General features: G+C 43.1%; 1 protein-coding gene across 9 annotated transcripts; it reads left to right on the top strand.

Moving 5' to 3' along the window:
- The first annotated feature begins 527 nt into the window (after positions 1 to 527).
- On the top strand, positions 528 to 24,541 carry LOC102457584 (interleukin-5 receptor subunit alpha-like). Of its 9 annotated transcripts, none has more exons than XM_075915958.1 (13): positions 528 to 682; positions 3,086 to 3,277; positions 6,058 to 6,206; positions 6,346 to 6,511; positions 10,416 to 10,524; positions 10,606 to 10,793; positions 14,104 to 14,214; positions 15,463 to 15,599; positions 17,757 to 17,901; positions 19,966 to 19,990; positions 20,967 to 21,057; positions 22,271 to 22,337; positions 23,071 to 24,541. In XM_075915958.1, the coding sequence occupies exons 2-13, from the start codon at positions 3,181 to 3,183 to the stop codon at positions 23,145 to 23,147; spliced, it is 1,362 nt and encodes a 453-aa protein (XP_075772073.1). In that variant the 5' UTR covers positions 528 to 682; positions 3,086 to 3,180; the 3' UTR covers positions 23,148 to 24,541. The 9 variants fall into 9 exon arrangements, with proteins under 9 accessions (XP_075772073.1, XP_075772038.1, XP_075772098.1 ...); XM_075915923.1 differs by having other exon boundaries at positions 529 to 682; positions 19,891 to 19,990; XM_075915944.1 differs by having other exon boundaries at positions 531 to 682; positions 19,891 to 19,990; positions 23,085 to 24,541.
- The last annotated feature ends 407 nt before the right edge of the window (positions 24,542 to 24,948 follow it).

A 24,948-nucleotide genomic window follows, 5' to 3' on the forward strand; every position in this document is an offset into this window, starting at 1 on the left:
GTGTGAATCTTCAGAGAATTTAGCTGCCAAACAAGTCACTGAGCATGTGTAAACAGATTTTGCAGAGTCTTATAGTTTATTAAATTTAGCAGTTTTTTTTACAGAAGTGGCAAAAAGCAGTCTTGATATCAGGCCAATCCCTCCTCCCATCAAATTTTAAATCCCTAATCCAAAATATGGAAATGTTAGAGATTCTCATAAAACAGGGGAAAGTGTTTTATGATCATGGACAATACAATATATATTTCCTTAATCTGATATTCAGACACTTCTGAATCCTATTAGCATAACCTTTCTCCCAATATATCAGGCATACACAATGAAAATATCTGTTTGAACAGTTATAAATGGCTATGTACGCAGCCTACCACCCAGGCCCTCAAGAGGAAGCCCTAAACAGTTGTCAGTCAAAGGTCAGTATTCTAACACAATTTTATTACATTTAAAAATATATTTTAAACAATATAATGAACATGATTAACAAGACGAAAGCTCAACAATTCTAGGAAGATCTGATATGAAAAATGAAATTGATAGCAAGTTTCCTTTCCTCAAGATGCGGCTAGTCATTCTTTCCCCATCCTTTAGGGCTGAGGCTTTTCTGCTGATCTATTTCCTTTTTATTTGCTGCATACAGCAGGATGAATACATGTCTATTCACAGGAAAGCAATGGAGGCTGAGGTAAGTCCTGTACAATCTTTCCTAAAATAAGGGCTTTTATTTTTGAAACTATGGTAGGGATTGATTGATTAAATTTCATTTAAGGCTTCATTTAAGGTTTAAGACAAGAGCTGATAGCAAGGTATGAAGTGGTTTGAAAACTTTCTCGTCTAAGGAAGTCAAGGAAAGAGATGTGACTGTTGGGGTCTCAAAGAAGATGAAACTCAAAGCAGTCTGAAGACCTTGGATAAAGTTCTAGGATGTATCCACACGCCTTGAGGGTTGGTTTTAAATTTAATCCCATGCTAGTAGTGAGAGATGGCAATCACTGATATATGCAGTTTTGTCTTGGGAAGAGGGAAGTCTCTCACATTAGTTTCTCAGGTTGTCAATACATAGCCTGAAAACAAGACTTCTTCAGGAGTGGGACATCTCATGGAGCTGCCTGGGCCAAAACAGAAGCCATAGACAGGTTCTGAGGCTGTAAAATGTACTGCAATAATGTGAAGTAAAACTTTGGAAATATGCGTGACTAAGAGCTGCTATTTTCAATTGTACAAGCCCACATCTATAAATGTAAGTTTACTTGTACTGGGTATTTTACTGTTCCAAAATATTTCATATAATTACATATCATAATATAATACCACTGCAAGTAGTGTTAGAAAAACCTTTGTCCTCAACTTTAAATACAGCCTAAGCACTAGTCATGTTCTATTTACATAGATATTGTAGTGACACCATCATTTAAATTGCTTTGAAATGTGCATTTAAAACAGCAATAAAATATCTGCTTCACCTTTTAAAGATTGCATTTAGTTTCAAAATCTGGCAGTTGAAACATCCAGGTTATTTTTTTAGTGAAATCCTACTTTTTCAGTAAAAACATTTTAAAATGCTGCTTTTTAAAATGTTACCCTGTTTTCCTAATTTCTGAGTGCCCTCTAGCAAAATAATCAGAAATCCTCCACACAGTATACTGTCTCTCTATTTTACCCTCACGGCCAGCCATAGCTTAAAACAGGGGTGAGCAATCATTTTCAATGGGGAAGCATTCCAAGAATTTGGTAAGTGATGAAGGGCTGCTCTTTTCTATTATATTAATGGTGGGGATGAGGGATATGGGAATGAGTCTGAGTACAGTGGGGGATTCTGACCTGAGGCAGGGATTTATCGTGCAGGGTCTGGATGTGGAGGGGGTTGTGACCTGAGGGAGGGGTTTATTGTGCCGGATCTGGGTGCAGGAGAGAGTTGTGACCTGAGGGAGGGGTTTATTGTGCCGGATCTGGGTGCAGGAGGCACTTACCTTACGTTGGGGTATGGAGAACTACATGCAGGCTCTGGCCTGGAGGCACTTACCTTACGTGACTCCCAGCTAGAAGCCCAGCAGGACCTTTGGGTAGGCTCCTTGGCTGCCATGGCCCCACATGCTGCTCAAAGCCCATGGCTTAAGAGTCGTATCTTATATATAGGTATTGCACTTTTAAAACAAAGAACCCTTCATCAGAATAACTGATATAAACCATGTAAAGGTATGTTGTCAACTGCTGAGTTCTGTTACTTGCGTATTGTGACTCAGACTGCCTGCTTTCTCAGTTCACCAGATGATTTTTGCACAAAATCTCAAACTTTTGAGCTGCTCTAATTAGTGCTGGGCACTGAAACACCCGGGCAGTGCTGGAAAGTGGCAGATGTAGAATGTAAAGGTGGCATGCAGTGGTTTGCCCTACCCACCACCAACCCCACTTGCACTAACTATAACTTAATTAGGACTGAGAATTGGTACCAGTGTTCCCTGTAAGCTGAGTGCTTGGACGGTCACCCAGGAGAGATTCAGGTACCGTCTAGCTGATTAGCAGAGTTCCCATAGCCGGCAGCATGTGTTTCTACTTGTGGTATATATCTGTGTATGTCTCAGTGCACATAACAAAATTTATTCTACCCCTGAATGGAAAAAAATGGAGGGACACTAATTGAGACTATTTTTTTATGACAAAATCCAGAATGACATTTTGTGTCCATGATATACAGGCAGTCCCCGGGTTACATGGATCCGACTTACATCGGATCCCTACTTACAAACAGGGAGAGGCAACCCCGCACTAGCTGCTTCCCCGCAGCAGACCAGGGAAACGCAAAGCTAGCACCCCCCTCCAGCAGACCAGGGAGACGCGGAGCGGCTTTTCTAAGCAGACACCTCAGCTTGAGAATAAAGGACTGAGGGAAGTGAGGTGTGGGAGAATAAAACTGAGCTCTGGAGTAATGTTTGGCTAGAGTTTCCCCTACAATATGTACCAGTTCCGATTTACATAAAAATTCAACTTAAGAACAAACCTACAGTCCCTATCTTGTACGTAACCCGGGGACTGCCTGTATGTCTTCTCCGAGAAACCACTTAAAATGTTAAAAAATTTGTTTTCACAGATTTTGTCATGCCCTAGCAGTCTTTTCAACCTTGAACAGAACTGAAGTATTTTAGTTTTAAATTCAACTGAAGTGCAAAGCATTTGTAGGGGCACATGCTCCAGTTAATGCATCAAGCATGCTTCTGCTTAGCCTTAACCTGGTACAAGATGATTTCTGTTTGCCTGGCAAATGGACACCCATCAATAACTGGTAAGTTGTGTGACATTTAAAATGATACTAAAGGGTCATTACTAGGACTGAAATTTTCTAGCTGCACAAAATTGAACGCCATTATACCTCTCCTTCTCCACCAATTCCCTGAGGCTCTGCTCCATCCCACCCTTTCCCAAAGGGCCACCCTGTGCTCATTCCCCCTCCTTCTGTCACTCACTCTCTCCCATCCTCACTTATTTGATCATTTTCACTAGTTGGGGCAGGAGATTATGAGGAGGCATGGGCTGAGGGAGGGGGGATGAGTACTCCAAATTGGAGTACTCCAAAAATTAGAGTTTCAGGGTGCAGGCGGGGGGGTCAGGCTGGGGCAGATAGTTGGAGTGTGGGAGAGGATGAGGGCTCTGGCTGGGGTGCAGCTCTTTGGTGGGTCTGGGGATGAGGGGTTTGTGTGCAGGAGGGGGCTCAAGGTGGGGTAGGAGGTTGGGGCATGGGAGGGGTTTCAGGATGCAGGCTCTGGGAGGGAGTTTGGGAATGGGAAGGGCATGGGAAGGAGACAGAGGGTTGGGCACAGAAGGGGTTGAGGAAGAGAATGGGTTTCAGGGGTACTGGGTGGTGCTGATCTTGAGATATTCCCCAGAAATGGTGATATGTCCCGTGGCTCCAAAGTGAAGGTACAGCGAAGTGACTCTTTGTGCTGCCTCTGCCCACAGGCACCACCCCCACAGCTTATATTGGTTGTGGTTCCCAGCCAATGGGAACTGCGGAGCTGGAGTTTGGGGAAGGGACAGCACGGGAGGCTCCCTTGGCCATTCTATGGTGCAGTCAGCTTATCTGGTAGAGTGGCCTTGCTTGATGAAGGTGATTTTGAGTGTGCTCGGATGCAAATCCCAGACTTCCTTTTGGGAGCACATTCTGTGGTGTCTGAGGGCCTGACTGTAGATAAACATTTTCTTAATGCGTTTGGAGTGGTTATTGGATCTGTGAAGTGTGGTGATCTGTGGGTTTCCTATACCCACAGTTTGATTGCTGAAACAGATTGTGGTATCCATGAAGTTGGAGTGGGAGTATTCTAGAGAGAGTCTGAGAGATGGGTGGGTGGTTATTAGTGAAATTATGATACAAATCTATAAGGGATTTTATGTTGTCTGTCCAGAGAATGAAAATATCATCAATGTATCTCAGGCATATCATTGATTTTATTATTCATTAGTCCAAAAATACTTCCTTGACATAGCTCATAAGGAGTTGACATATTGGGAAGCTATTTTTGTGCCCCCAGCTCTTCCCATGAATGCAAAATTGTTATGGGGGAGTGTCACGGGGCACGCCCCCGGCATGGAGTGTGCCCCCCACCCTTAAGGTCTCGTTGCTCGCTCGGGTCCCTAGATCAGGGCATACACGGCATTAATAATCTCAATATAAAGTTCCTGCCCCCCCCAGCAGGGTAAATACGGTACCAACAGTCCCACCATAGAGTCTATGCCCCTCTCTCAGGATAATACAGCACTAACAGTCCCAACATAAAGTCCGTGTCCCTCTATCAGGGTAAATACGGTTTTGGAGGCCTCGCCGCCCAGAGATGCCAGGGGTGGATTGTCCAGGGGAGGGAAAGGGGGGTCGGGGGACCTGGGCCCAGCCCGGGGCCCATTACGCAGGACTATGGCTCCTGCCCGCTCGGCAGGGAATCCGGCCGATACAGGCCACGCTGCTCTCCCAGTCCTGTTCCAGTCTCAGTTTCCCTCTCTCCTGCCACCAGCCTTTAATCCTAGTCCATTGTCTCCCTTTTGCAAATCTATTCTGCCCTGCCACCTCCCATCCACAGCTTTGGCTCTCTCAACACATCTGAACTTGAATCAGGCAGTTTCCTCCTCCAGGATGCTTGGGCCCAGCAAGTGGGGTATAGACAGCACAAGAAAGACAAGCTCCCGGGTCTTAGTCCTAGTTCGACCTCACCCTGCCTTCAGCCAGTCTAGAGCTGCAGTTGTAGTTTGTTGTAGTTTTTTCAGCGCAGACACATTTTGGGGGGACTTTAGCTGCTAAAAATCTAAGAACTCAACTGAACCTGCACAAACTGCAGTTTTTCAAAGACTTATACATTGGCCTGATTGGGGTGGACAGCAAGGGTACGTCTAAACTACATGCCTCTGTCGGCAGAGGCATGTAGATTTGTTTGTTCAGAAAAGGCAAATGAAGCTGCGATTTAAATGATCGTGGCTTCATTTACATTTACATGGCTGCCGCGCTGAGCCGACAAACAGCTGATTAGCTGTTTGTCGGCTCAGCGCGGCAGCCATGTAAATGTAAATGAAGCCACGATCATTTAAATCGCAGCTTCATTTGCCTTTGCCTATCTGTCTAATCTACATGCCTCTGCCTACAGAGGCATGTAGTCTAGACACAGCCCAAAAGAACAAGGACAGCAAAAGGCAAATCTGTGACACAAAGGCCACCCTGCCTGCCATATATCAAGTCCCTGCTCCATAATATGGCAGTTCTATGATATTTCAAATAAAAGGTCTCAAGACCTTTTAAAGTGGATCAAATAATAAATGTTTTGCTATGTTGGTCCTAGAAAGGGCACAATGCTTTTGGCTGGACATTTTCAGACATATTCAGGTTTTGGTAAACCCAGGATTTTAAACATTTCAGCACAAACAATTAAAGTTTGATAAGTTAGCAGCAACTGAAAATAAGATCTTAGCGTAAGAAATTCTGGCCCACCTCAAGATCCTGGATGTTCTTAGAATAAGAAATGTTGGGCATCTGAACCACCTATAATGTAATACTAATTACTGTTCATCTTACTGCATCTATAGCTTCTATTATGGCACCTAGTGATCTGCACATTGTTAAAAATGACTTTGGAGTTATTCTTTCCTGGAACAGTAACATTACAGAAGAAATGGAGACATATTCTGTGAAGTATGTTTTGATGTGTAAGTTCGATACAGCTAAGGAAATCCTAGTAAGTCACTTAGTATACTTTATACATAGTCTTGGTAAAATGAGATAATGCATTATTTAATGGCTGTAATTTGCAGACCTTTTTGTTATTAATAACACTAGCTGGCTACTGCACAGAGTTTTTTTTCATTAAAATGCAGTTCTACGATTTCTTCCAGGAAAGACTTCAAGAAAATAAAAGGATTATAAGACTTGGGCTACACTCTGGTTTCTATGCTAAAGTTAAAACACAGCTTCTTTCAAAAGAAACAGAAGACGTTATAAAGGAGAGCAACTGGACTGAATTTGTTTACAAGGCACCTCCAGGTCAGCTAGATTTCTGCATAGTGCTTAAAAATATCTGATTAACAAAGTAGAGATGCAACAATCCTGGCTAATAGCTTTCTTGTGCTGGCTGTTGTTTATGCATTTCTGTAAAATACTAAGGGGGACTATGATAGAAGTCTATAAAATCATGACTGGTATAATTAAGGAAGTGTTAATCATTAATTAAGAACCAGTGCTTATGCAATGAAATAAGTAGGCAGCAGGTTTAAAACAAACAAACAAACAAAAAAAAAAAAAAAAAGGAAGGAAGCATCAGTGAGTATTGGGGGGGGGAACTTGGGTTGTTTTGTTTTTTTTTTGCTTCTTACTCGTGTGGTTCCCAACTGATTTTTTTCTGTGGGTCAGTGACCTCCGACCCAGAAAGTGCTCCCCACCCCTGCCATGAATAAAGAAAACACTGAAACCTTTTGGGTTGGACATAATATGGGTATGTCTACACTACACAGTTAATTCGAACTAGCAGACGTTAGTTCGAATTAACTTTGATAGGCGCTACGCATGCGAACCAATAGTTCGAACTTAATTCGAACTAGCGGTGCGCTTAATTCGAACTAGGTAAACCTCATTCCATGAGGACTAACGCCTAGTTTGAATTAACTAGTTCGAATTAAGGGCTGTGTAGCCACTATATTCGAACTAGTAGGAGGCTAGTCCTTCCCAGCTTTCCCTGGTGGCCACTCTGGGCACCACCAGGGAAACTCTTCTGCCCCCCTCCCGTCCCCGGAGCCCTTAAAGGGGCACGGGCTGGCCACGGTGCCCGTGCCAGGTGCAAGCCTGCCAGCACCCAGCCAGCAGACTCTGCACCTGGCACGGCTCGAGCCAGCCACCTGCTGCCACCCAGCCCTCCGCCTCTTCCTGGGACCAGGATGGCGGCTCCCGGGAACCTGCCCAGGTCCGCAAGAGGCGGGCGCCCGCCTGGTCTAGTGTGGACATCGTGGACCTCATCCACGACCTCCGCACTAGGCACAGGAAAGTGGCCGTCTAGGGCAGGATAGCTGCCAGCCTGGCCACCCAGGAGCAGGTATGCATGAAAATCAAGGCGGTCCACTGAGACCCCCGACCCTGAGCCCTGAGCTTAGAATGGCTGTACTGGGTCAGACCAAAGGTCCATCTAGCTCAGTATCCTGTCTGTCGACAGCAGCCAACACTAGGTACCCTGGAGAGAATGGACCGAAGACAATGACCAAGCCATTTGTCTCGTGCCATTCATTTCCAGCCTTCCACAAACAGAAGGCAGGGACACCATTTCTACCCCCTGGCTAATAGCACTCCATGGACCCAACCTCCATGACTTTATCTCACTTCTCTTTAAACTTTGTTATAGTTGTAGCCTTCACAGCCTCCTGCAGCAAGGAGTTCCACAGGTTGACTATTTGCTTTGGGAAGAAGAACTTTCTGTTGTTAGTTTGAAGCCTGCTACCCATTCATTTCATTTGGTGTCCTTTAGTCCTTATATTATGGGAACTAACGAAGAACTTTTCTTTATGCACCCTCTCCACACCACTCATGCTTTTATAGACCTCTATCATATCCCCCCTCAATCTCCTCTTTTCTAAGCTGAAAAGTTCCAGTCTCTTTAGCCTCTCTTCATATGGGACCTGTTCCAAACCCCTGATCATGTTAGTTGCCCTCCCCTTTCCTACCTTCTCTCTTCCCCTCTCCCACCTCCTTTTCCCAGTCTCCCCGAGTTTTGTTCAATAAAGAGAGTTTCTATTTTTGAACACGTGTCCTTTATTTTGTACATCAGGAAGTGGGGCTAGGGAGGGGTAAGTGGAAGGAGGTGAGGGAGGATGGGGCACGAGCCCCCATTGGGGAAGACTGGGCTGGCTTTGCGGGCTCCTCAGGGTGGAAGCTCTCCTGAAACCCCTTAATTGAACCCCCCCCTCCCAAGATGGCAGCCTGCGGCAAGTGCAGCCGGGCTGATGGCCGAGTGCTGTCATGTGCTGAGTGTGGGCACTCAGGGCACTCCAAGCCAGGACTGCTTTGCAAGCAGGGAACCCCTGAGAACTGTCTGTCTGGGGTGGGAGTCGGGTCCCTTTAAGCACAGCCCTCGACTAGCCTGAGACAGCAGCTCCATGTTCTAAGTCCTAAACTGATGCCCTACCGGCACTGCTTCCGGCCAGCCTTAACCTCAGTTCAGGGTCCCCACAGTGTGGTCATGCTAGTTTGAATTAGCAAAACGCTAATTCGAACTAGTTTTTAAGTCTGGATTCGCTAATTCGAATTAGCTTAGTTCGAATTAACTAAGTTAATTCGAATTAGCGCTGTAGTGTAGACATACCCTATTTTACTTTATTTAAAATGAAGCTTGACAAACTAACATGAGAACATTAAAATGCTTCATCTTTTTAATAATTTAAATTAAACCGTTCTGAATATCTGCAGTTGTTTCAGAAAATAAAGTCACCTTTCCCAGTAGGATAGTTCTCAACCCCACCCCTTCCTCCCAAGGCCCTGCACCTTCCAGGCTGGCCTATGGCCACTTCCAAAATTTGTGAAGTGGCCCCTCTTCCAAAATTATTGCCCTCCTCTGATTTAGATGATGGCATAGAGAGTATGATTATTATGTTTGCAGATGATACCAAGGATAGGGTCAAAATTCAAAATGAACTGGACAAACTAGAAAAATGGTCTGATGTAAATACGATGAAGTTAAGGACAAAGGCAAAGTACTCCACTTAGGAAGGAACAATCAGTTTCACACATACAGAATGGGAAGCGACTGTCTAGGAACAGGAGCAGCCCTAGACTAGCTGCCGGCAACTGGCGTCCTAGGTGAAGTGCACAATCGGCGCCCCCACCTCCAAACCCCTCAACGTCGTTTAACTTTGGTGCCCTTGGCGACCGCTTAGTTCGCCTCTATGGACGGGCCACCACTGTTTAGGAAGGAGTACTGCTGAAAGGGATCTAAGGGTCATAGTGGACCACAAGCTAAATATGAGTCAACAGTGTGACACTGTTGCAAAAAGAGCAAACATGATTCTGGGATGCATTAACAGGAGCGTTGTGAGCAAGACAGTAGAAGTAATTCTTCTGCTCTACTCTGCACCAATTAGGCCTCAATTGGAGTATTGTGTCCAGTTTCGGGCACCACATTTAAAGAAAAATGTGGAGAAATTGGAGAAGGTCCAGAGAAGAGCAACAAAAATGATTAGAGGTCTAGAAAACATGACCTATGATGGAAGACTGAAAGAATTGGGCTTATTTAGTTTAGAAAAGAGAAGACTGAGAGGGGACATGATAGCGGTTTTCAAATATCTGAAAGGGTGTTACAAGGAGGAGGGAGGAAAAATTGTTCTTCTTCGCCTCTGATGATAGGTCAAGAAGTAATGGGCTTAACTGCAGCCACGGAGATTTAGGTTGGACATTAGGAAAAACTTCCTAACTGTCAGGGTGATTAAAAATTGGAATAAATTGTGGAATCTCTGTCTCTGGAGATATTTAAGAGCAGGTTAGGCAGACATCTATCAATGATGATCTAGACAGTGCTTGGTCCTGCCATGAGGACAGGGGACTGGCATCAATGACCTCTCAAGGTCCCTTCCAGTTCTAGTGTTCTATGATTCTATGTTTCTCTAGCAATTGCATGGATTATGGAAGTCTCAAAGTATATGGTAGGTGGGGAATCCCAGGATGACTCCTTTAGCTATTGCAGCAGCTTAATATTGAATATTTCTGCAAATTTCACAAAAGGGGCATCTGATAATAGGAATGGAAATGTTCCCACTGTCCTATCAGACACACTTTATTCAAGAAACTCAGATCCATTTCACCCCCCCTCTCTCCACTGGATAGTTTCTGAAACCAATGACTTGAAGAATCAATGTAAAACAACAAGTTAGCATCCTTTTCACTTTTTTCTTTCTTTCTCTTTTTGTTGCAGTATATATTCAAAATCTCTCATGCATCATATATAACCTTTTCAATTTCAATTGTACCTGGGACATTAAAACAGAAGCCCCTGAGGATGCTCAGTATTTTCTTTCCTACAGGTAAGGATCCTGTTTAAACAAGTACAAAATATTATTCAAATTTCATCGGCATTTTACATTGCTTCTATTTGCTTCCCACAGGTACAGTGGAAAAGAATTTCAGTGCCAACTATATTTAATAAATGCAAAACACAAAAACATTGGATGTCACATGAAAGAAGTGTATTTTAATTCCTCTAATCCTATCAGATTGAATATAAATGTAAGGGTAAGAAGCAACAGTTCGGAAAACCGTTCCTATTACAAAAGATTTACACCTCGAAGATTAGGTAGGTGTTTTTATTATTGCTTTGTATTGTGAAACCTTCATCTGCTTGTGATTTCCCTGGGGTAGAGAGGGGGCTAAGGGGACAGAAAGAAACATGAATCAATACACTCTAAGGAATATATTCTGCTTTTATAATGAATTGACGTTTGTGGGAGTTTGACATGAAGATCAAAGAATTTTTTATAGAAATTACAATATGTAAGTAGGGCTGTTCAAAAAATGTTAATGATTGTTTTGTGAAAATAAAACTCAGTTGTTTCAAAATCATTTCTGTATTGCACAGTTTGAAAAGCAGTTCTCTCTCTCTCAATATATATAAAAAAATTTAATGTGGGATGACATCACGTCACTCTGACGTCCCACAGGCTCCACCCTCCTTGCCCTGGACACTGTTCAGGGATAGAATCATAGAATCATAGGACTGGAAGGGACCTCGGGAGGTCATCGAGTCCAGCCCCCCGCCCTCAAGGCAGGATCAAGCTCCGTCTACACCATCCCTGACAGATGTCTATCTAACCTGTTCTTAAATATCTCCAGAGAGGGAGATTCCACCACCTCTCTTGGCAATTTATTCCAATATTTGACCACCCTGACAGTTAGGAATTTTTTCCTAATGTCCAATCTAAACCTCCCCTGCTGCACTTTAAGCCCATTACTCCTTGTCCTGTCCTCAGAAACCAAGAGGAACAAATTTTCTCCTTCCTCCTTGTGACACCCTTTTAGATATTTGAAAGCCGCTATCATGTCCCCCCTTAATCTTCTTTTTTCCAAACTAAACAAGCCCAGTTCATGAAGCCTGGCTTCATAGGTCATGTTCTCTAAACCCTTAATCATTCTTGTCGCTCTTCTCTGTACCCTTTCCAATTTCTCCACATCTTTCTTGAAATGTGGCGCCCAGAACTGGACACAGTACTCCAGCTGAGGCCTAACTAGTGCAGAGTAGAGCGGCAGAATGACTTCACGAGTTTTGCTTACAACACACCTGTTGATACAACCTAGAATCATATTTGCTTTTTTTGCAACAGCATCACACTGTTGACTCATATTCAACTTGTGGTCCACTATGACCCCTAGATCCCTTTCTGCCATGCTCCTTCCTAGACAGTCGCTTCCCATCTTGTATGTATGGAACTGATTGTTCCTTCCTAAGTGGAGCACTTTGCATTTCTCTTTATTAAACCTCATCCTGTTTACCTCCGACCATTTCTCTAACTTGCTAAGGTCATTCTGAATTATGTCCCTATCCTCCAAAGAAGTCGCAACCCCACCCAGTTTGGTATCATCTGCAAACTTAATAAGCGTACTCTCTATCCCAATATCTACATCATTGATGAAGATATTGAACAGTATGGGTCCCAAAACAGACCCTTGAGGAACTCCACTTGTTATCCCTTTCCAGCAGGATTTAGAACCGTTAACAACCACTCTCTGACTACGGTTATCCAGCCAATTATGCACCCACCTTATCGTGGCCCTATCTAAGTTATATTTGCCTAGTTTATCAATAAGAATATCATGCGAGACCGTATCAAATGCCTTACTAAAGTCTAGGTATATGACATCCACCGCTTCTCCCTTATCCACAAGGCTCGTTATCTTATCAAAGAAAGCTATCTGATTAGTTTGGCATGACTTGTTCTTCACAAACCCATGCTGGCTATTCCCTATCACTTTATTACCTTCCAAGTGTTTGCATATGATTTCCTTAATTACCTGCTCCATTATCTTCCCTGGGACAGACGTTAAACTGACCGGTCTATAGTTTCCTGGGTTGTTCTTATTCCCCTTTTTATAGATGGGCACAATATTTGCCCTTTTCCAGTCTTCTGGAATCTCCCCTGTCTGCCATGATTTTTCAAAGATCATAGCTAAAGGCTCAGATACCTCCTCTATCAGCTCCTTGAGTATCCTGGGATGCATTTCATCAGGACCTGGTGACTTGCTGACATCTAACTTTCCTAAGTGATTTTTAACTTGTTCTTTGTGTATCCTATCTTCTAAACTTACCCTCTCTCTGCTTGTATTCACTATGTTAGGCACACCTCCAGACTGCTCGGTGAAGACCGAAACAAAGAAGTCATTGAGCATCTCCGCCATTTCCAAGTTTCCTGTTACTGCTTCTCCCTCCTCACTAAGCAGTGGGCCTACCCTGTCCTTGGTCTTCCTCTTGCTTTTAATGTATTTATAAAAGGTCTTCTTGTTTCCCTTTATGCCTGTAGCTAATTTGATCTCATTTTGTGTCTTTGCCTTTCTAATCTTGCCCCTGCATTCCCGTGTTGCTTGCCTATATTCATCCTTTGTTATTTGTCTTAGTTTCCATTTTTTTATGAGACTCCTTTTTTATTTTGAGATTGTGCAAGATCTCCTTGTTAAGCCAAGCTGGTCTTTTGCCATATTTTCTATCTTTCCTACACAGCGGAATTGTTTGCTTTTGGGCCCTTAACAACGTCCCTTTGAAATACTTCCAACTCTCCTCAGTTGTTTTTCCCTTCAGTCTTGCTTCCCATGGGACCTTACCTACAAGTTCTCTGAGCTTATCAAAATCTGCCTTCCTGAAATCCATTACCTCAATTGTGCTGGTCTCCCTTCTACCTTTCCTTAAGATCATGAACTCTATTATTTCGTGATCACTGTCCCCTATACTGTCTTCCACTTTCAAGTTCTCAACTAGTTCCTCCCTATTTGTTAAAACCAAATCCAGAACAGCTTCTCCTCTGGTAGCTTTTTCAACCTTCTGAAACAGAAAGTTGTCTCCAGTGCAGTCCAGAAACTTATTGGATAGCCTGTGCCTCGCTGTGTTAGTTTCCCAACATATGTCTGGATAGTTGAAGTCCCCCATCACCACCAAATCTTGGGCTTTGGATAGTTTTGTTAATTGTTTAAAAAAGGCCTCATCCACCTCTTCCACCTGGCTAGGTGGCCTGTAGTAGACTCCTAGCATGATATCACCCTCGTTTTTTACCCCTTTTAGCTTAACCCAGAGACTCTCTACACAGCTATCTCCTACATTCATTTCCACTTCAGTCCAAGTGTGTACATTTTTAATATACAAGGCAACCCCTCCTCCCTTTTTTCCCTGTCTGTCCTTCCTGAGCAAGCCGTACCCTTCCATACCAACATTCCAATCATGCGTCCCATCCCACCAGGTTTCTGTAATACCAATGATATCATAGTTGTATTTATTGGTTAGCAATTCCAGTTCTTCCTGCTTATTACCCATACTTCTCGCATTTGTATATAGGCATCTAAGATACTGATTTGATCTTGCCTCCCTGTTGTGCCCTGACCCTCCTTTCTCCTTGCCATTATAGGCCGTAGTCCCCCCCATTTCCAACCCATCTCCCAGTCCCGCGGACAGGACTGCAGACAGGGGACTGCAGACAGGGGAGTTGAAGAGGGAGAGGGAGAGCAAAGCACTGAGGGTACGTCTTAACTACATGGATCCATTGACAGAGCCATATAGATTAGTGTACTTGAAAAAGGGACATGAAGGGGTAATTTAAATAATCACCGCTTCATTTACATCAAAATGGCCACCGCACTGTGCTGATCGGCTGTTTGGCAGCACAGCGCGGTAGTCTGGACGCTCCACGGTCGACAACGGAAGCTTTTGTCGACCGCCCTGGTAAACCTCATTCCACGAGGCATAATGGGGCGGTCAACAAAGGCTTCCGTTGTGAACCGGAGCATCCAGACTACTGCGCTGTGCTGCCAAACAGCTGATCGGCACAGCGCAGCAGCCATTTTGATGTAAATGAAGTGGCGATTATTTAAATCATTGCTTCATTTCCCTATGTCTAGAAAGCTAATCTACATGTCTCCGTCGACGGAGCCATGTAGTCTAGACATAACCTGAGTGACGAAAAACTTCTTTTTATTTGTTTTAAACCTGCTGCCTATTAATTCCATTTGGTAACCCCTAGTTCTTATATTGTGGGAATAAGTAAATAACTTTTTCTTATTCACTTTTTCCACACCAGTCATGATTTTATAGACCTCTATCATATCCCCTCTAAGGGTACGTCTAGACTACATGCCTCTGGCGACAGAGGCATGTAGATTAGACTACCCAGCATGGGAAAATGAAGCAGCGATTTAAATAATCGCCACTTCATTTAAATTTAAATGGCTGCCGTGCTGAGCCGATCAGCTGTTTGTCAGCTCAGCGCGGTAGTCTGGACACTCCGCAGTCGACATCAAAGGCATTTGTCGACCTCCCAGGTATGCCTCATCCCAGATGCGTGCATCTGACCAAGTGGGTCTTTGCCCACGAAAGCTTATGCTCCAACACTTCAGTTAGTCTATAAGGTGCCACAGGACTCCTCGCAGCTTTTGCAGATTCAGACTAACACGACTACCCCTCTGATACCTGATTTACATCAATGGGATTTACTGGCATCATCCCAGATGTAAACTGTAAATGAGTCATTATGTGGCGATTTGAACTTATTTCTGTTGTGAATTCTTTGTTCAGGCCTTAGGAGAACTTGTGCAGTAATACATTTTGGTTTAATTTTCAGCTGCAGTAGACTATTGTGATGACCTAGACAAAATGTGAATAGTAGACTTTACTTGGACTGAGACTGCCAAACAGAAAGTCTAGTCTGTATCCCATTCACATGTCTGCTTGCTGAAAGAAGGTGAAATATTCTGTTTTTGTATATTGTCAGAAAAACTGAACCCTCCAATCAATGTGTCTCTATCCCTTGAAGACAGAAGCATTAAAATTAACTGGAAACCACCGCCTACTATTGGTTCAGCAGAAAAAAATTGCTTTACATACCAAGTGAAAATTACAGATCTAAAGGTAATATAAGGCAATACACTTTACCAATATAATTACAGCTCTATAGCTACTAATTCCCCTGTCAGGTTAAACAGACACAAATCTTGTTTGAAATTTGCACCGGAGCGCTGCTGCAAGTGACCTAGCAGTTATCATTGATTCCTCTTGGTAGAACTGGTCAAAAAATGAAAACCTGTTTTCATGAAGATGTAAAAAGTTGTCTTCATTTTGAAATGAACCACTTTTTCATTTATTTTTTATTTTTACTGAAAAATACTATGAAATGATTACTGACATTATTCATTTACTAAAAAGCAGAGCTTTTGGTAAAAGAAAAATGTTGATTACCATCTCGATGGTTTCAATTTTAAAAAAATTATAGGTTCTCATTCTTTGGTGAAAAATGAAAAAAATAATCATCAATGCTAACACATTTCCATGAGAAATTTTTATTGAAAAGACCAGCTTGAGTCTGAATCTTTTCATTGAAAAATTTTGTTCAATGCTACTTCTGAGTCATTGCTGAGCAAAGCTATCTCAGCAAATACTGGTGTTAGAGAGGCTGTCTTTTACATGAGATATTAAAATGAAGGCTAAGTTGTCACTTAATAGCTTATGACAAGTTTTACAAGACAATGGGTAGGTCCTGATCAAATGAAAGGTTTTTTAATTCGACTGTGTTCCTTTTTTCTAAATGTCATCTACAGTTTCAGTATCCCTGAAGCTGATGAGTAGAAGTAACTGATCCCCATTGGTAATGGCATAGACATTTTGAGTGCATGAGTGTATGAAGGGTGTTATATGTAGGGTCCTAACAAATTCATGGTACATTTTGGTTAATTTCATAGTCACTGGATTTAAAAAAAAATTCATGATTTCAACTATTTAAATCTGAAATTTCACAGTGTTGTAATTGTATTGTGTAATTGTGTCCGGACCTAAAAAAGAGTTGTGGGGGGAGAGTCACAAGGATATTGAAGGGGAGGATTGCAGGACTGCTACCCTTACTTCTGCTCTATTGCTGGCAGCAGTGTTGCCTTCAGAGATGAGAAGCTGGATAATGCTGCTGGCTGGGAACCCAGCTCTGAAGGAAGGGCCACCACCAGCAGAAGCACAGAAATAAGGCAGGCATGGTATGATAGCAGGCACCTCATATGCCTCCCCAACACCACTGAAGTCAGTCTGCCTTGCAAAGTTAAAATGGTTCCTTGACCTCACTGGCATAGGTTATCACAACCTCCTCACAGAGCTCGCTGTCTCTTAGTTTATTCCTTTGTATCTTTCTTCCTCTATTGGTTGTCCTTGTCAGTAACAGTCCCCTCCCTGCCTTTTTGTTCCGGCCTCTTGTAAAGCATGCATCCTCATGCATGCATGATAGCTGGCCAGATTTTTCACAAATAACTCATTATTTTAGCTGCTTCCATTTTTCAGTGTCCAACATGAGAGCCTTTGGTGAGCCCCGACTTTTGAAGTTGCAAAACACCCACTTTGAGGCCCCTTTTAAGGTTAGTTACCCCCAAAACTGTAGCATCCAGAATTTCTAGTATTTTTTAAAATGTACACTATTTCTTTAGGGAAACAAACACAATTTGAGGACAAAACCAAGCCAAAACAGAGAATCTAAACCACCCAAAACCAAAACTAAACACTAACAAAAACAGCTTAAACTTAATGTATGTTTCAGGCTTACTCTAATAGAAAATTAAAAAGGAGTCTTTGGTCTTTGTATATCAAAGCTTCTCATCTCATCAATTCCTAAGCTTTGTCCTTTTGTTTTGGAATCAGACTTTTCATATTCCCCTATGAGCAATCAGATTGTTATTTACCATAAACACTGTAACTAAAAATATATTCATATTAGCTCTGAAAGGGAGACAATGATATCTGAGTATCAGAGGGGTAGCCGTGTTAGTCTGAATCTGCAAAAGCGACGAGGAGTCCTGTGGCACCTTATAGACTAACCGAAGTGTAGGAGCATAAGCTTTCGTGGGCAAAGACCCACTTCGTCTCATGCATCTGACGAAGTGGGTCTTTGCCCACGAAAGCTTATGCTCCTACACTTCGGTTAGTCTATAAGGTGCCACAGGACTCCTCGTCGCTTTTAATGATATCTGAGGTCTCCAGTATTGTATGTTTCTGAGTTGTATTGTTAAATCACTAAAACAAACATTGTGCTAGCCTGTAGATGTTTCTGAAGAGGAATATGTGCATCCAGTTCGTGACCCAGAAAAACAATACATTGTTCAAGTCAGAGTAAAGAAAATAAAATGTATAAGTAACAAGATTTGGAGTGAATGGAGTGAACCCATTATTATCAATAATAGTAAGTTACCGAGCTTCTATCAATATATATATATATATATATATTAGGGTATGTCTACACTACCCCACTAGTTCGAACTAGCGGGGTAATGTAGGCATACCACACTTGCAAATGAAGCCTGGGATTTGAATTTCCCGGGCTTAATTTGCATAAGCGGGGCGCCGCCATTTTTAAATCCCCGCTCGTTCGAACCCTGTGCCGCGCAACTACACGCGGCACGAACTAGGTAGTTCGAACTAGGCTTCCTAGTTCAAACTACCGTTACTCCTCATTCCACGAGGAGTAACGGTAGTTCGAACTAGGAAGCCTAGTTCGAACTACCTAGTTCGTGCCGCGTGTAGCCGCGCGGCACAGGGTTCGAACGAGCGGGGATTTAAAAATGGCGGCGCCCCGCTTATGCAAATGAAGCCCGGGAAATTCAAATCCCGGGCTTCATTTGCAAGTGCGGTATGCCTACATTACCCTGCTAGTTCGAACTAGGAGGGTAGTGTAGACATACCCTGAGAGTGTCTGTCGGTGTGTCTGTCTGTGAATCCATGTGTTGAAGAACTCCTCCTAAACGGTGAGAGCTAGGGCCACGAAATTTGGTTTGCAACTTCCTCTTCTCCTAACTTAAAGCAAGATCAGGGGTTGGTCGTGCCAGGAATAGGGGATGTACCTAGAATTTGATTGCTTTTCATAACATGGAAAGGAAGAGGGGAGAAAGAGATTCACACTCAGCACTGAGGGCAGTGAGTGCAGGGGAGAGCTATCCTGCAGAGTAACCAATGGGGATAGTCGCACCACCAAAAGAGCAGCAACTGGGGATGAGGCTCCTCCATCTTGCCTGACACTGGTAAGTGTCCTCCCTGCCAAAAACCCCTCCCAGGATCTGCACGGTCCCTTCGTTCTCTTCCTCCCAGGATAGACACAGGCAACGGTAAGTCTGTTAGTGATTCATAATAAAAAGGGAAGAGCCTTACGTGCGAAAAGGCAATGCCATAATAAATAGTAATAGAGGACCATGTCTTGAGGGCCTGCCAAACTACACATAGATCAGGAGAAGGGGTACAAAGATGGAGTGAAGTGCCTAAGAGCCCTACTCACGGACTAGGATCACTGTGCACTGGATACTGTACAAACAAAGGACAGAGAGACAGTCCTTGCCCCGAGATCTAACACTCCCCTAGTCCTGAGGCCAGTGTGGGCCAGGATGTTCCCTTGCCTGACTGCTAATTGTCCCAAGAGAGAAAGCTTTAACTGGGGTTAGCACAGGCTAGGACCATCCCTGGTATGACTCCTTTCCTCCAGCCCACAGCATGGAGATATCTTAGGGCACGTCTACATTGCATGGTTATTTTGGGATACCAGAAGAATCCCAAATAGCTACTCAGCATCTACACAAGCCGCCCATTATTTCAAAACATTTTTCAAAATAACAAGCACGCTATTTCACCATCTTGGTAAACCTCGTTGCATGAGGGTTAAGGGATGGCTCAAAATAGCACATTATTTTGAAATTTGGTGCAGAGCAGCTCCAATTGTGTATCTTATTTTGAGTTTAGGATGCTGTATAAATGCACGCTTAGGGTACACTACACGGCACACTTATTTCATAACAAGCTATTCTGTAAGAAATACTCTGAAATAGCTTATTTCGAAATAGAACGTCTCAAATAGAAAGGCTCAAAATTAGTCAGGGTATGTCTACACTATAGACATAGTTCAAACTAGGGGGGTAATGTAGTCATTCGGAGTTGCAAATGAAGCCCGGGATTTGAATTTCCCGGGCTTCATTTGCATGATGCTGGCCAGCGCCATTTTTAAATGCCGACTAGTTCGGACCCCGTGCCGCACAGCTACACGCACCACGGACTAGCTAGCTCGGATTAGGCTTCCTATTCCGAACTAGCTGTACACCTCATGAAATGATTACCATTTAACAATTATATATTCCTTCCTTCTCTATTCCTTCACTTTACTAAAACTAACTTTCACTCTTTTTTTAAGACTATAAAAATAATAAAATGAACACCTGGCAAATGCTCATACTAGTTTTGTTTCTGTCCACTATCTTCACTGGAGGATTGTTGAAGTTTCTGTGCAGAAGGTAAGATACATTTTTCAGGACATGGTCAGATGGGGAGGGAGAGGGCGATGCTTTGATGTATCAATGTTCAATCAAAACCAGATCTTCTTTTTCATAGTGGCAGGGGTTCGTTGTACTTAGAATAATCAGGTCATTGTGAATTAGGGAGCCTATTGTTCTGAAGTCTAATCTGATGAGAGTCATTAACAGCTACTGATTTCACTGGGGATACTGGGAATCTGTGCATACTGCTCCTTAAAAACTATAGCAGGAAGCCTGGCTGGGGGCAGGAGGGAGCCTGGGAATGTGCTAGGTAGAAGTTCAATAGGGGTATAGTGGGAGCAGGTAGACAAGCTTTTGGGACAATATTGTTTTTCCTTTACTACCAGTCGCTTGATCAGTGCTGGAAGAAGCTGACCTTTTTCTGTGATGCTTTATGCCCTTGTTGGATAACAGACAGCATTCAGCATCTTTTAGCAGTCACAGGTGGTAGAATCAAGCCTCCGGTGACTTGCCTAAGGCCATACTGCAAGTCCGGGGACACAGCCAGGATTAGAATTCACACATTCTTCACAAAAAATCTCGAACATGGCAGGGAAAAAATTGGTTGAGCAAAAAAAAAGGGGGGGAGGGAACCAAATTTGTTGAGCAAAAAAATGTTTGCCTTTAAATTCCCATGCTGCCCACTTCCTCCTCTCTTCCCCTCCCCTCACCTCTGCCCCTGCCATATACATCAGAGGAAAAATACTGGTATTTTCTGTTGTTTTTACCAGACAGAAGAGGCAATTAACGGACTGTCTGGGCGAAAACTGGATACCTGGCAACCCTACTTTTGCCTGATGCCTCCTCCCTATGTATGCTGTGGGTTTACTTAACGTGTTGCATGCTCTCTTCTACACGTGCTCACAAACAAGGAAAAAAATAGTCTGGCAGGAACAATCTGCTTTTGCAGACATTTAGCAGAAATAACCACCCTGTTTCCATCACTCTCTTATAGGTATAAATGCATTGATACTGTTGTCATGCCTATCCCACAGCCTTCAGAGAGAATCAGAACCTGGCTAGAGTTGTACTCTGTTCAGCGTAAGGTACAGTGCATGCTGATCTTGAACTCCAGTACAGTGCTCCGTATGTTGTACCTAGAGGGTCGGTATAGTAAGGCTGAAAAAGTTTAGTCAGCTGGGCATATAGTAGCAAAGAAATACTTCTGACTATTTGTGTGTCTCTAGCCCATAAAGCTGCTGGGATGGAATTGCCCACACCTTTGATCAAGTGTTTGTCAACTTTTGAACTGGAGAAAAATGGGGACCGTCGTTTACATTGGAGCCAATTTGGTGCTACCGATGAGCTCGGCAAGTGTGCCTTGGGGCACTGCCTGTCTGGGTGTGAGTTGAGTATAGGGTAGAGTGTGTGTTCCCACTGTTCCCCTTTTGAAACACCATTGAAAGATATTAGAATGAGGATCTCCTCTTCCCTATCCGCTAACAACACCTGCCCTCGGCAACTCCACAGAACCCTCATTCTCCTGTCTGAGTCCATTCCAGAGAGGTTCTTATACCACGTTCATCACTGTCCTGTCGGAGCACCTTCCACTAGGGGATTGTGCAAGACTACTAACATCAATCATGTGTTTGTTTTCTCATCTTCTCCCCAGAAGGGGCAGTGTGTGGAGTGGGGTCCTTAATTTGGGATTTTTTAAAATAATATATATATTTCCATGAAGCTGTATATTTATGTTCAAGATGGCAAGGTCAAAAAAGCCCCTGCTGCTTAGACCTTAAAGTGATGAGATTTGCGATGGTCCTTGGTTTCTGTGGGATTTTGTTCCATAGTCTTGTGCAGCCTCTCAGACAGCTTTGTCCGTTTCTGGCTCTTGAGGAATTACTGGGGGAAAGGTCTCACCACAAATTCTTTCAGGAGACAAAAACCTCAACCAGAAGTCAGGTGAAGATGAGCCTTTTTCTCTCAAGATACAATCTTGGTCTCTACTTCCTTCTGAGATTGGCCAAAAGCACATGCCATCTTTTCTCAGTTAATACGTCACTTTCTTATTGCTTTCCTCAAGAAAATGTTGCAAATTAAACTGACATTTCTGTACAGAAGTTTGCTGTGGGTTGCTTAACTGCAAAGGACCAAGCTGTAGTGGTCACGTCTATGTTAAGCACAGCTCTAGAATCTATAAGAGGGTTTTTTCAGAAGGGCAAGACCTTTTTTTTTTACTTTGACAACCTTGTTTTTTCATTATGTGAATGGAAGATCAGAAGAAGCAGTCACTAATTATGAATATAATTAATATGGCAGGAGTATGGCCTGGGTCCCCAACCTCCCGACATACCAGCTATCAGAGATCTGAGCACACCAGTCAAAGGTAGGTCTAAGGAATCATAACAAATGGCCGGGGGCAATGTTCCCTCTAATTTTTTCACCTATGTGCAAAATACATTTTGTTTAATGCACCAAGGCTCTTGCAGATGTACACCACCAACAGAAACACATGCTACCATATGTGGGAGGCTCTGGGCATTCTGCTAATCAGCGGGGCGGCATTTGAATCTCTCCTGGGTGGCCACCCAAGTACTCATTTTAGAGGGAACAGTGGCAGGGTTGAATGTTGATGGTGCTGATAGAAGAAGGAGATTGGTATATGGAATAAAGTGTACTTGGCAAATTCTGGACATGAAATTAATGATTCTTTATAGAGATGGGAGTGGGGCAGAATATAGAGGTTATTTGTGCCAAGCAACCTGGAGTGACTTGGCCAGAAACAGTCTGCCTTATCCACAACCGAAATAAGATCCCGAAATAAGATCCTGAAATAAGATTATAATTATTATCTTGGGTCCAGAGTGTGACTGTGCCAAAAGCGCAGGCTTACACCGTTACACTCCCCCAGGAACAGACCACAGACCATATTGAGATTCAGACAGTGGGCGGACTGGGGCAGGTGTGGGCTGAAAAACTAGCCATATAGTCTCTGTTTCCCACTTTCTCCAGCAATCTAGTAATTTATCACGGCCCTCTACATGGCACACAATGTAACAGAATTCAGAATCTGATCTCATTTCCAACACCACTGAGTGAACGTAATTGTGTGTAATAAGATTTTACTCAACAGAAATACATTTCCGAGATCATGTTGATCCCTCAGGAAAAGAACCAGCACAAGCGGATTAACTAATGAAGATTCCTTAAGCCTCTGGAAAACTGTCTACATGTACTAGCATATATATCTTGAGGAATGATTATCCTCTTTGCTATGTGAGTGATTATCTTTACTATCCTGGATTATCATACAGCAATACTTCAGCTGAACCCAAATAGGCCTGAGCCAAGAATCAGTCTGAGACCCATAATTTGACAGATCTCAAAAAGCTTCTACTAGTGATATTATGAAATTTCTGAAATGTGTATTTGGGTCACAAGAGCAGACATGGGCGACAATTTGCAGTTTGTCTTGTACTAATCTTAACCACAATGCTATTTCAGCTATGTAACAGAGGATTAAAGCTCGTTCAGGTGAAAAAACATGAGGTGCTTTTTGGATATAAATTAAACTGGGATTTGGGATTAGAGTTGAAGGTCAAATCATTTCATAGCACTGTAATTACATGAGATTGTGGCCAGAAGAACAAGATTTTGCAAGATGAGCTATTCTGACAAGACTAATGGATAGTTGCTAAATACCCGACAGACTCCTGGGCAAGCTGCATTGTGGGAGTTGATTGTGTTTATAACATTCCTGAGATCACAGCCTCTAATGCCTGTATTGAACATTGAGACATTTATAATCTCAAAACATTGTATCATATTGCTGATCAGCAGACATCAGTAAAGAAAACAGCCTTCTATAAAGATGTCAGATCTTTTAATGCTAAAGAAGAGATGGCGTTTGGACATTGTAATGGTCTGGCCTGTCCCTTTAGGAGCCAAAGACTTGGAGCTGGCCAGTTCCAGATATATAGCTTACGGGCCACACATGAGAGAAAAAGAGAAAACATGAAGTTTTGTCAAGCCTATTGTTAGGTCCTAGAAAAATAGGCCTAGTGCAGTTATGCTAAAGCAAATGTAACAAAGGTTTCTGGGTAGTTCCTGGGCAGAACTGGAGATAGGTTCAAGCAGGGACGCACCCTACACGCTTGCTCAAGTTGCAAAATGAGATAAGCAAGAAGCTGCATTTTTGTACCTGCTGTGATGAGGAACAGTTTGTTTTGAGAACTGATAAGGAGACTCCCTGTTTCTGCTCTTCCCGTTTGTTCCAAACTCCCTGTTTATGTTCTCCTTTGGCCATAACAAACTGTCTCCTTGTTGCCCAGTACCTGTCTTTGGGCTGATAAGAAATTGCTGATGCATTATGAATTGCATAAGGCCATGATGTATAGTTGGCTAGGTGTGCATGGTATTAGAGGTTTCTAACTGATAAAGGGGGGGTTGGTTGCTTGGGCGAATAGGCTATGACGTGACGGAACTGTCTATATAAGCCTACCTGTTAATGAAATCGGGGCTGGTTCACTTTGGAGACGGGCCGCTCTCTATTGTAAGTGCGCACTATTCAATAAAGAGCTTGTGATTGGATCTTGCTGGTGTTGCCTGTCTCTTTGCGGTCAGACAACGAACAGAGGCCGTCCGGGTTCGAGTCCCCGACACTATCTATAAAAGAGCAACAGGAAGGGGTGAAGTCAGAGAGAGAGACTTTGACCAAACAGAAAGAAGGGACTTCAAAGCTCTCCAGGGAGGAAGAGACCCTAAACAAACAGGAGAAAGAGGACAGAGTTCTCCGACAGGAGAAAGGCCTGAGACCTTACAGATGAAGAATCTGTTGCTGAAAGAGACTTTAACTCATTTCAAGTGTTCCTTTTGTATTACTTTATTAAAAGGCAGGGTACTGCCATGAATTAGAGAGTGTGGCTTCTTTTTGACTGAACAGTTAAAATGACCTCATAGTTAACTCCTGAAAAGGGCAAAAAAGTGAGACAAGCTGA

Source organism: Pelodiscus sinensis, chromosome 1 (assembly GCF_049634645.1).
Source record: "Pelodiscus sinensis isolate JC-2024 chromosome 1, ASM4963464v1, whole genome shotgun sequence".
NCBI classification, from domain to species: domain Eukaryota; kingdom Metazoa; phylum Chordata; order Testudines; family Trionychidae; genus Pelodiscus; species Pelodiscus sinensis.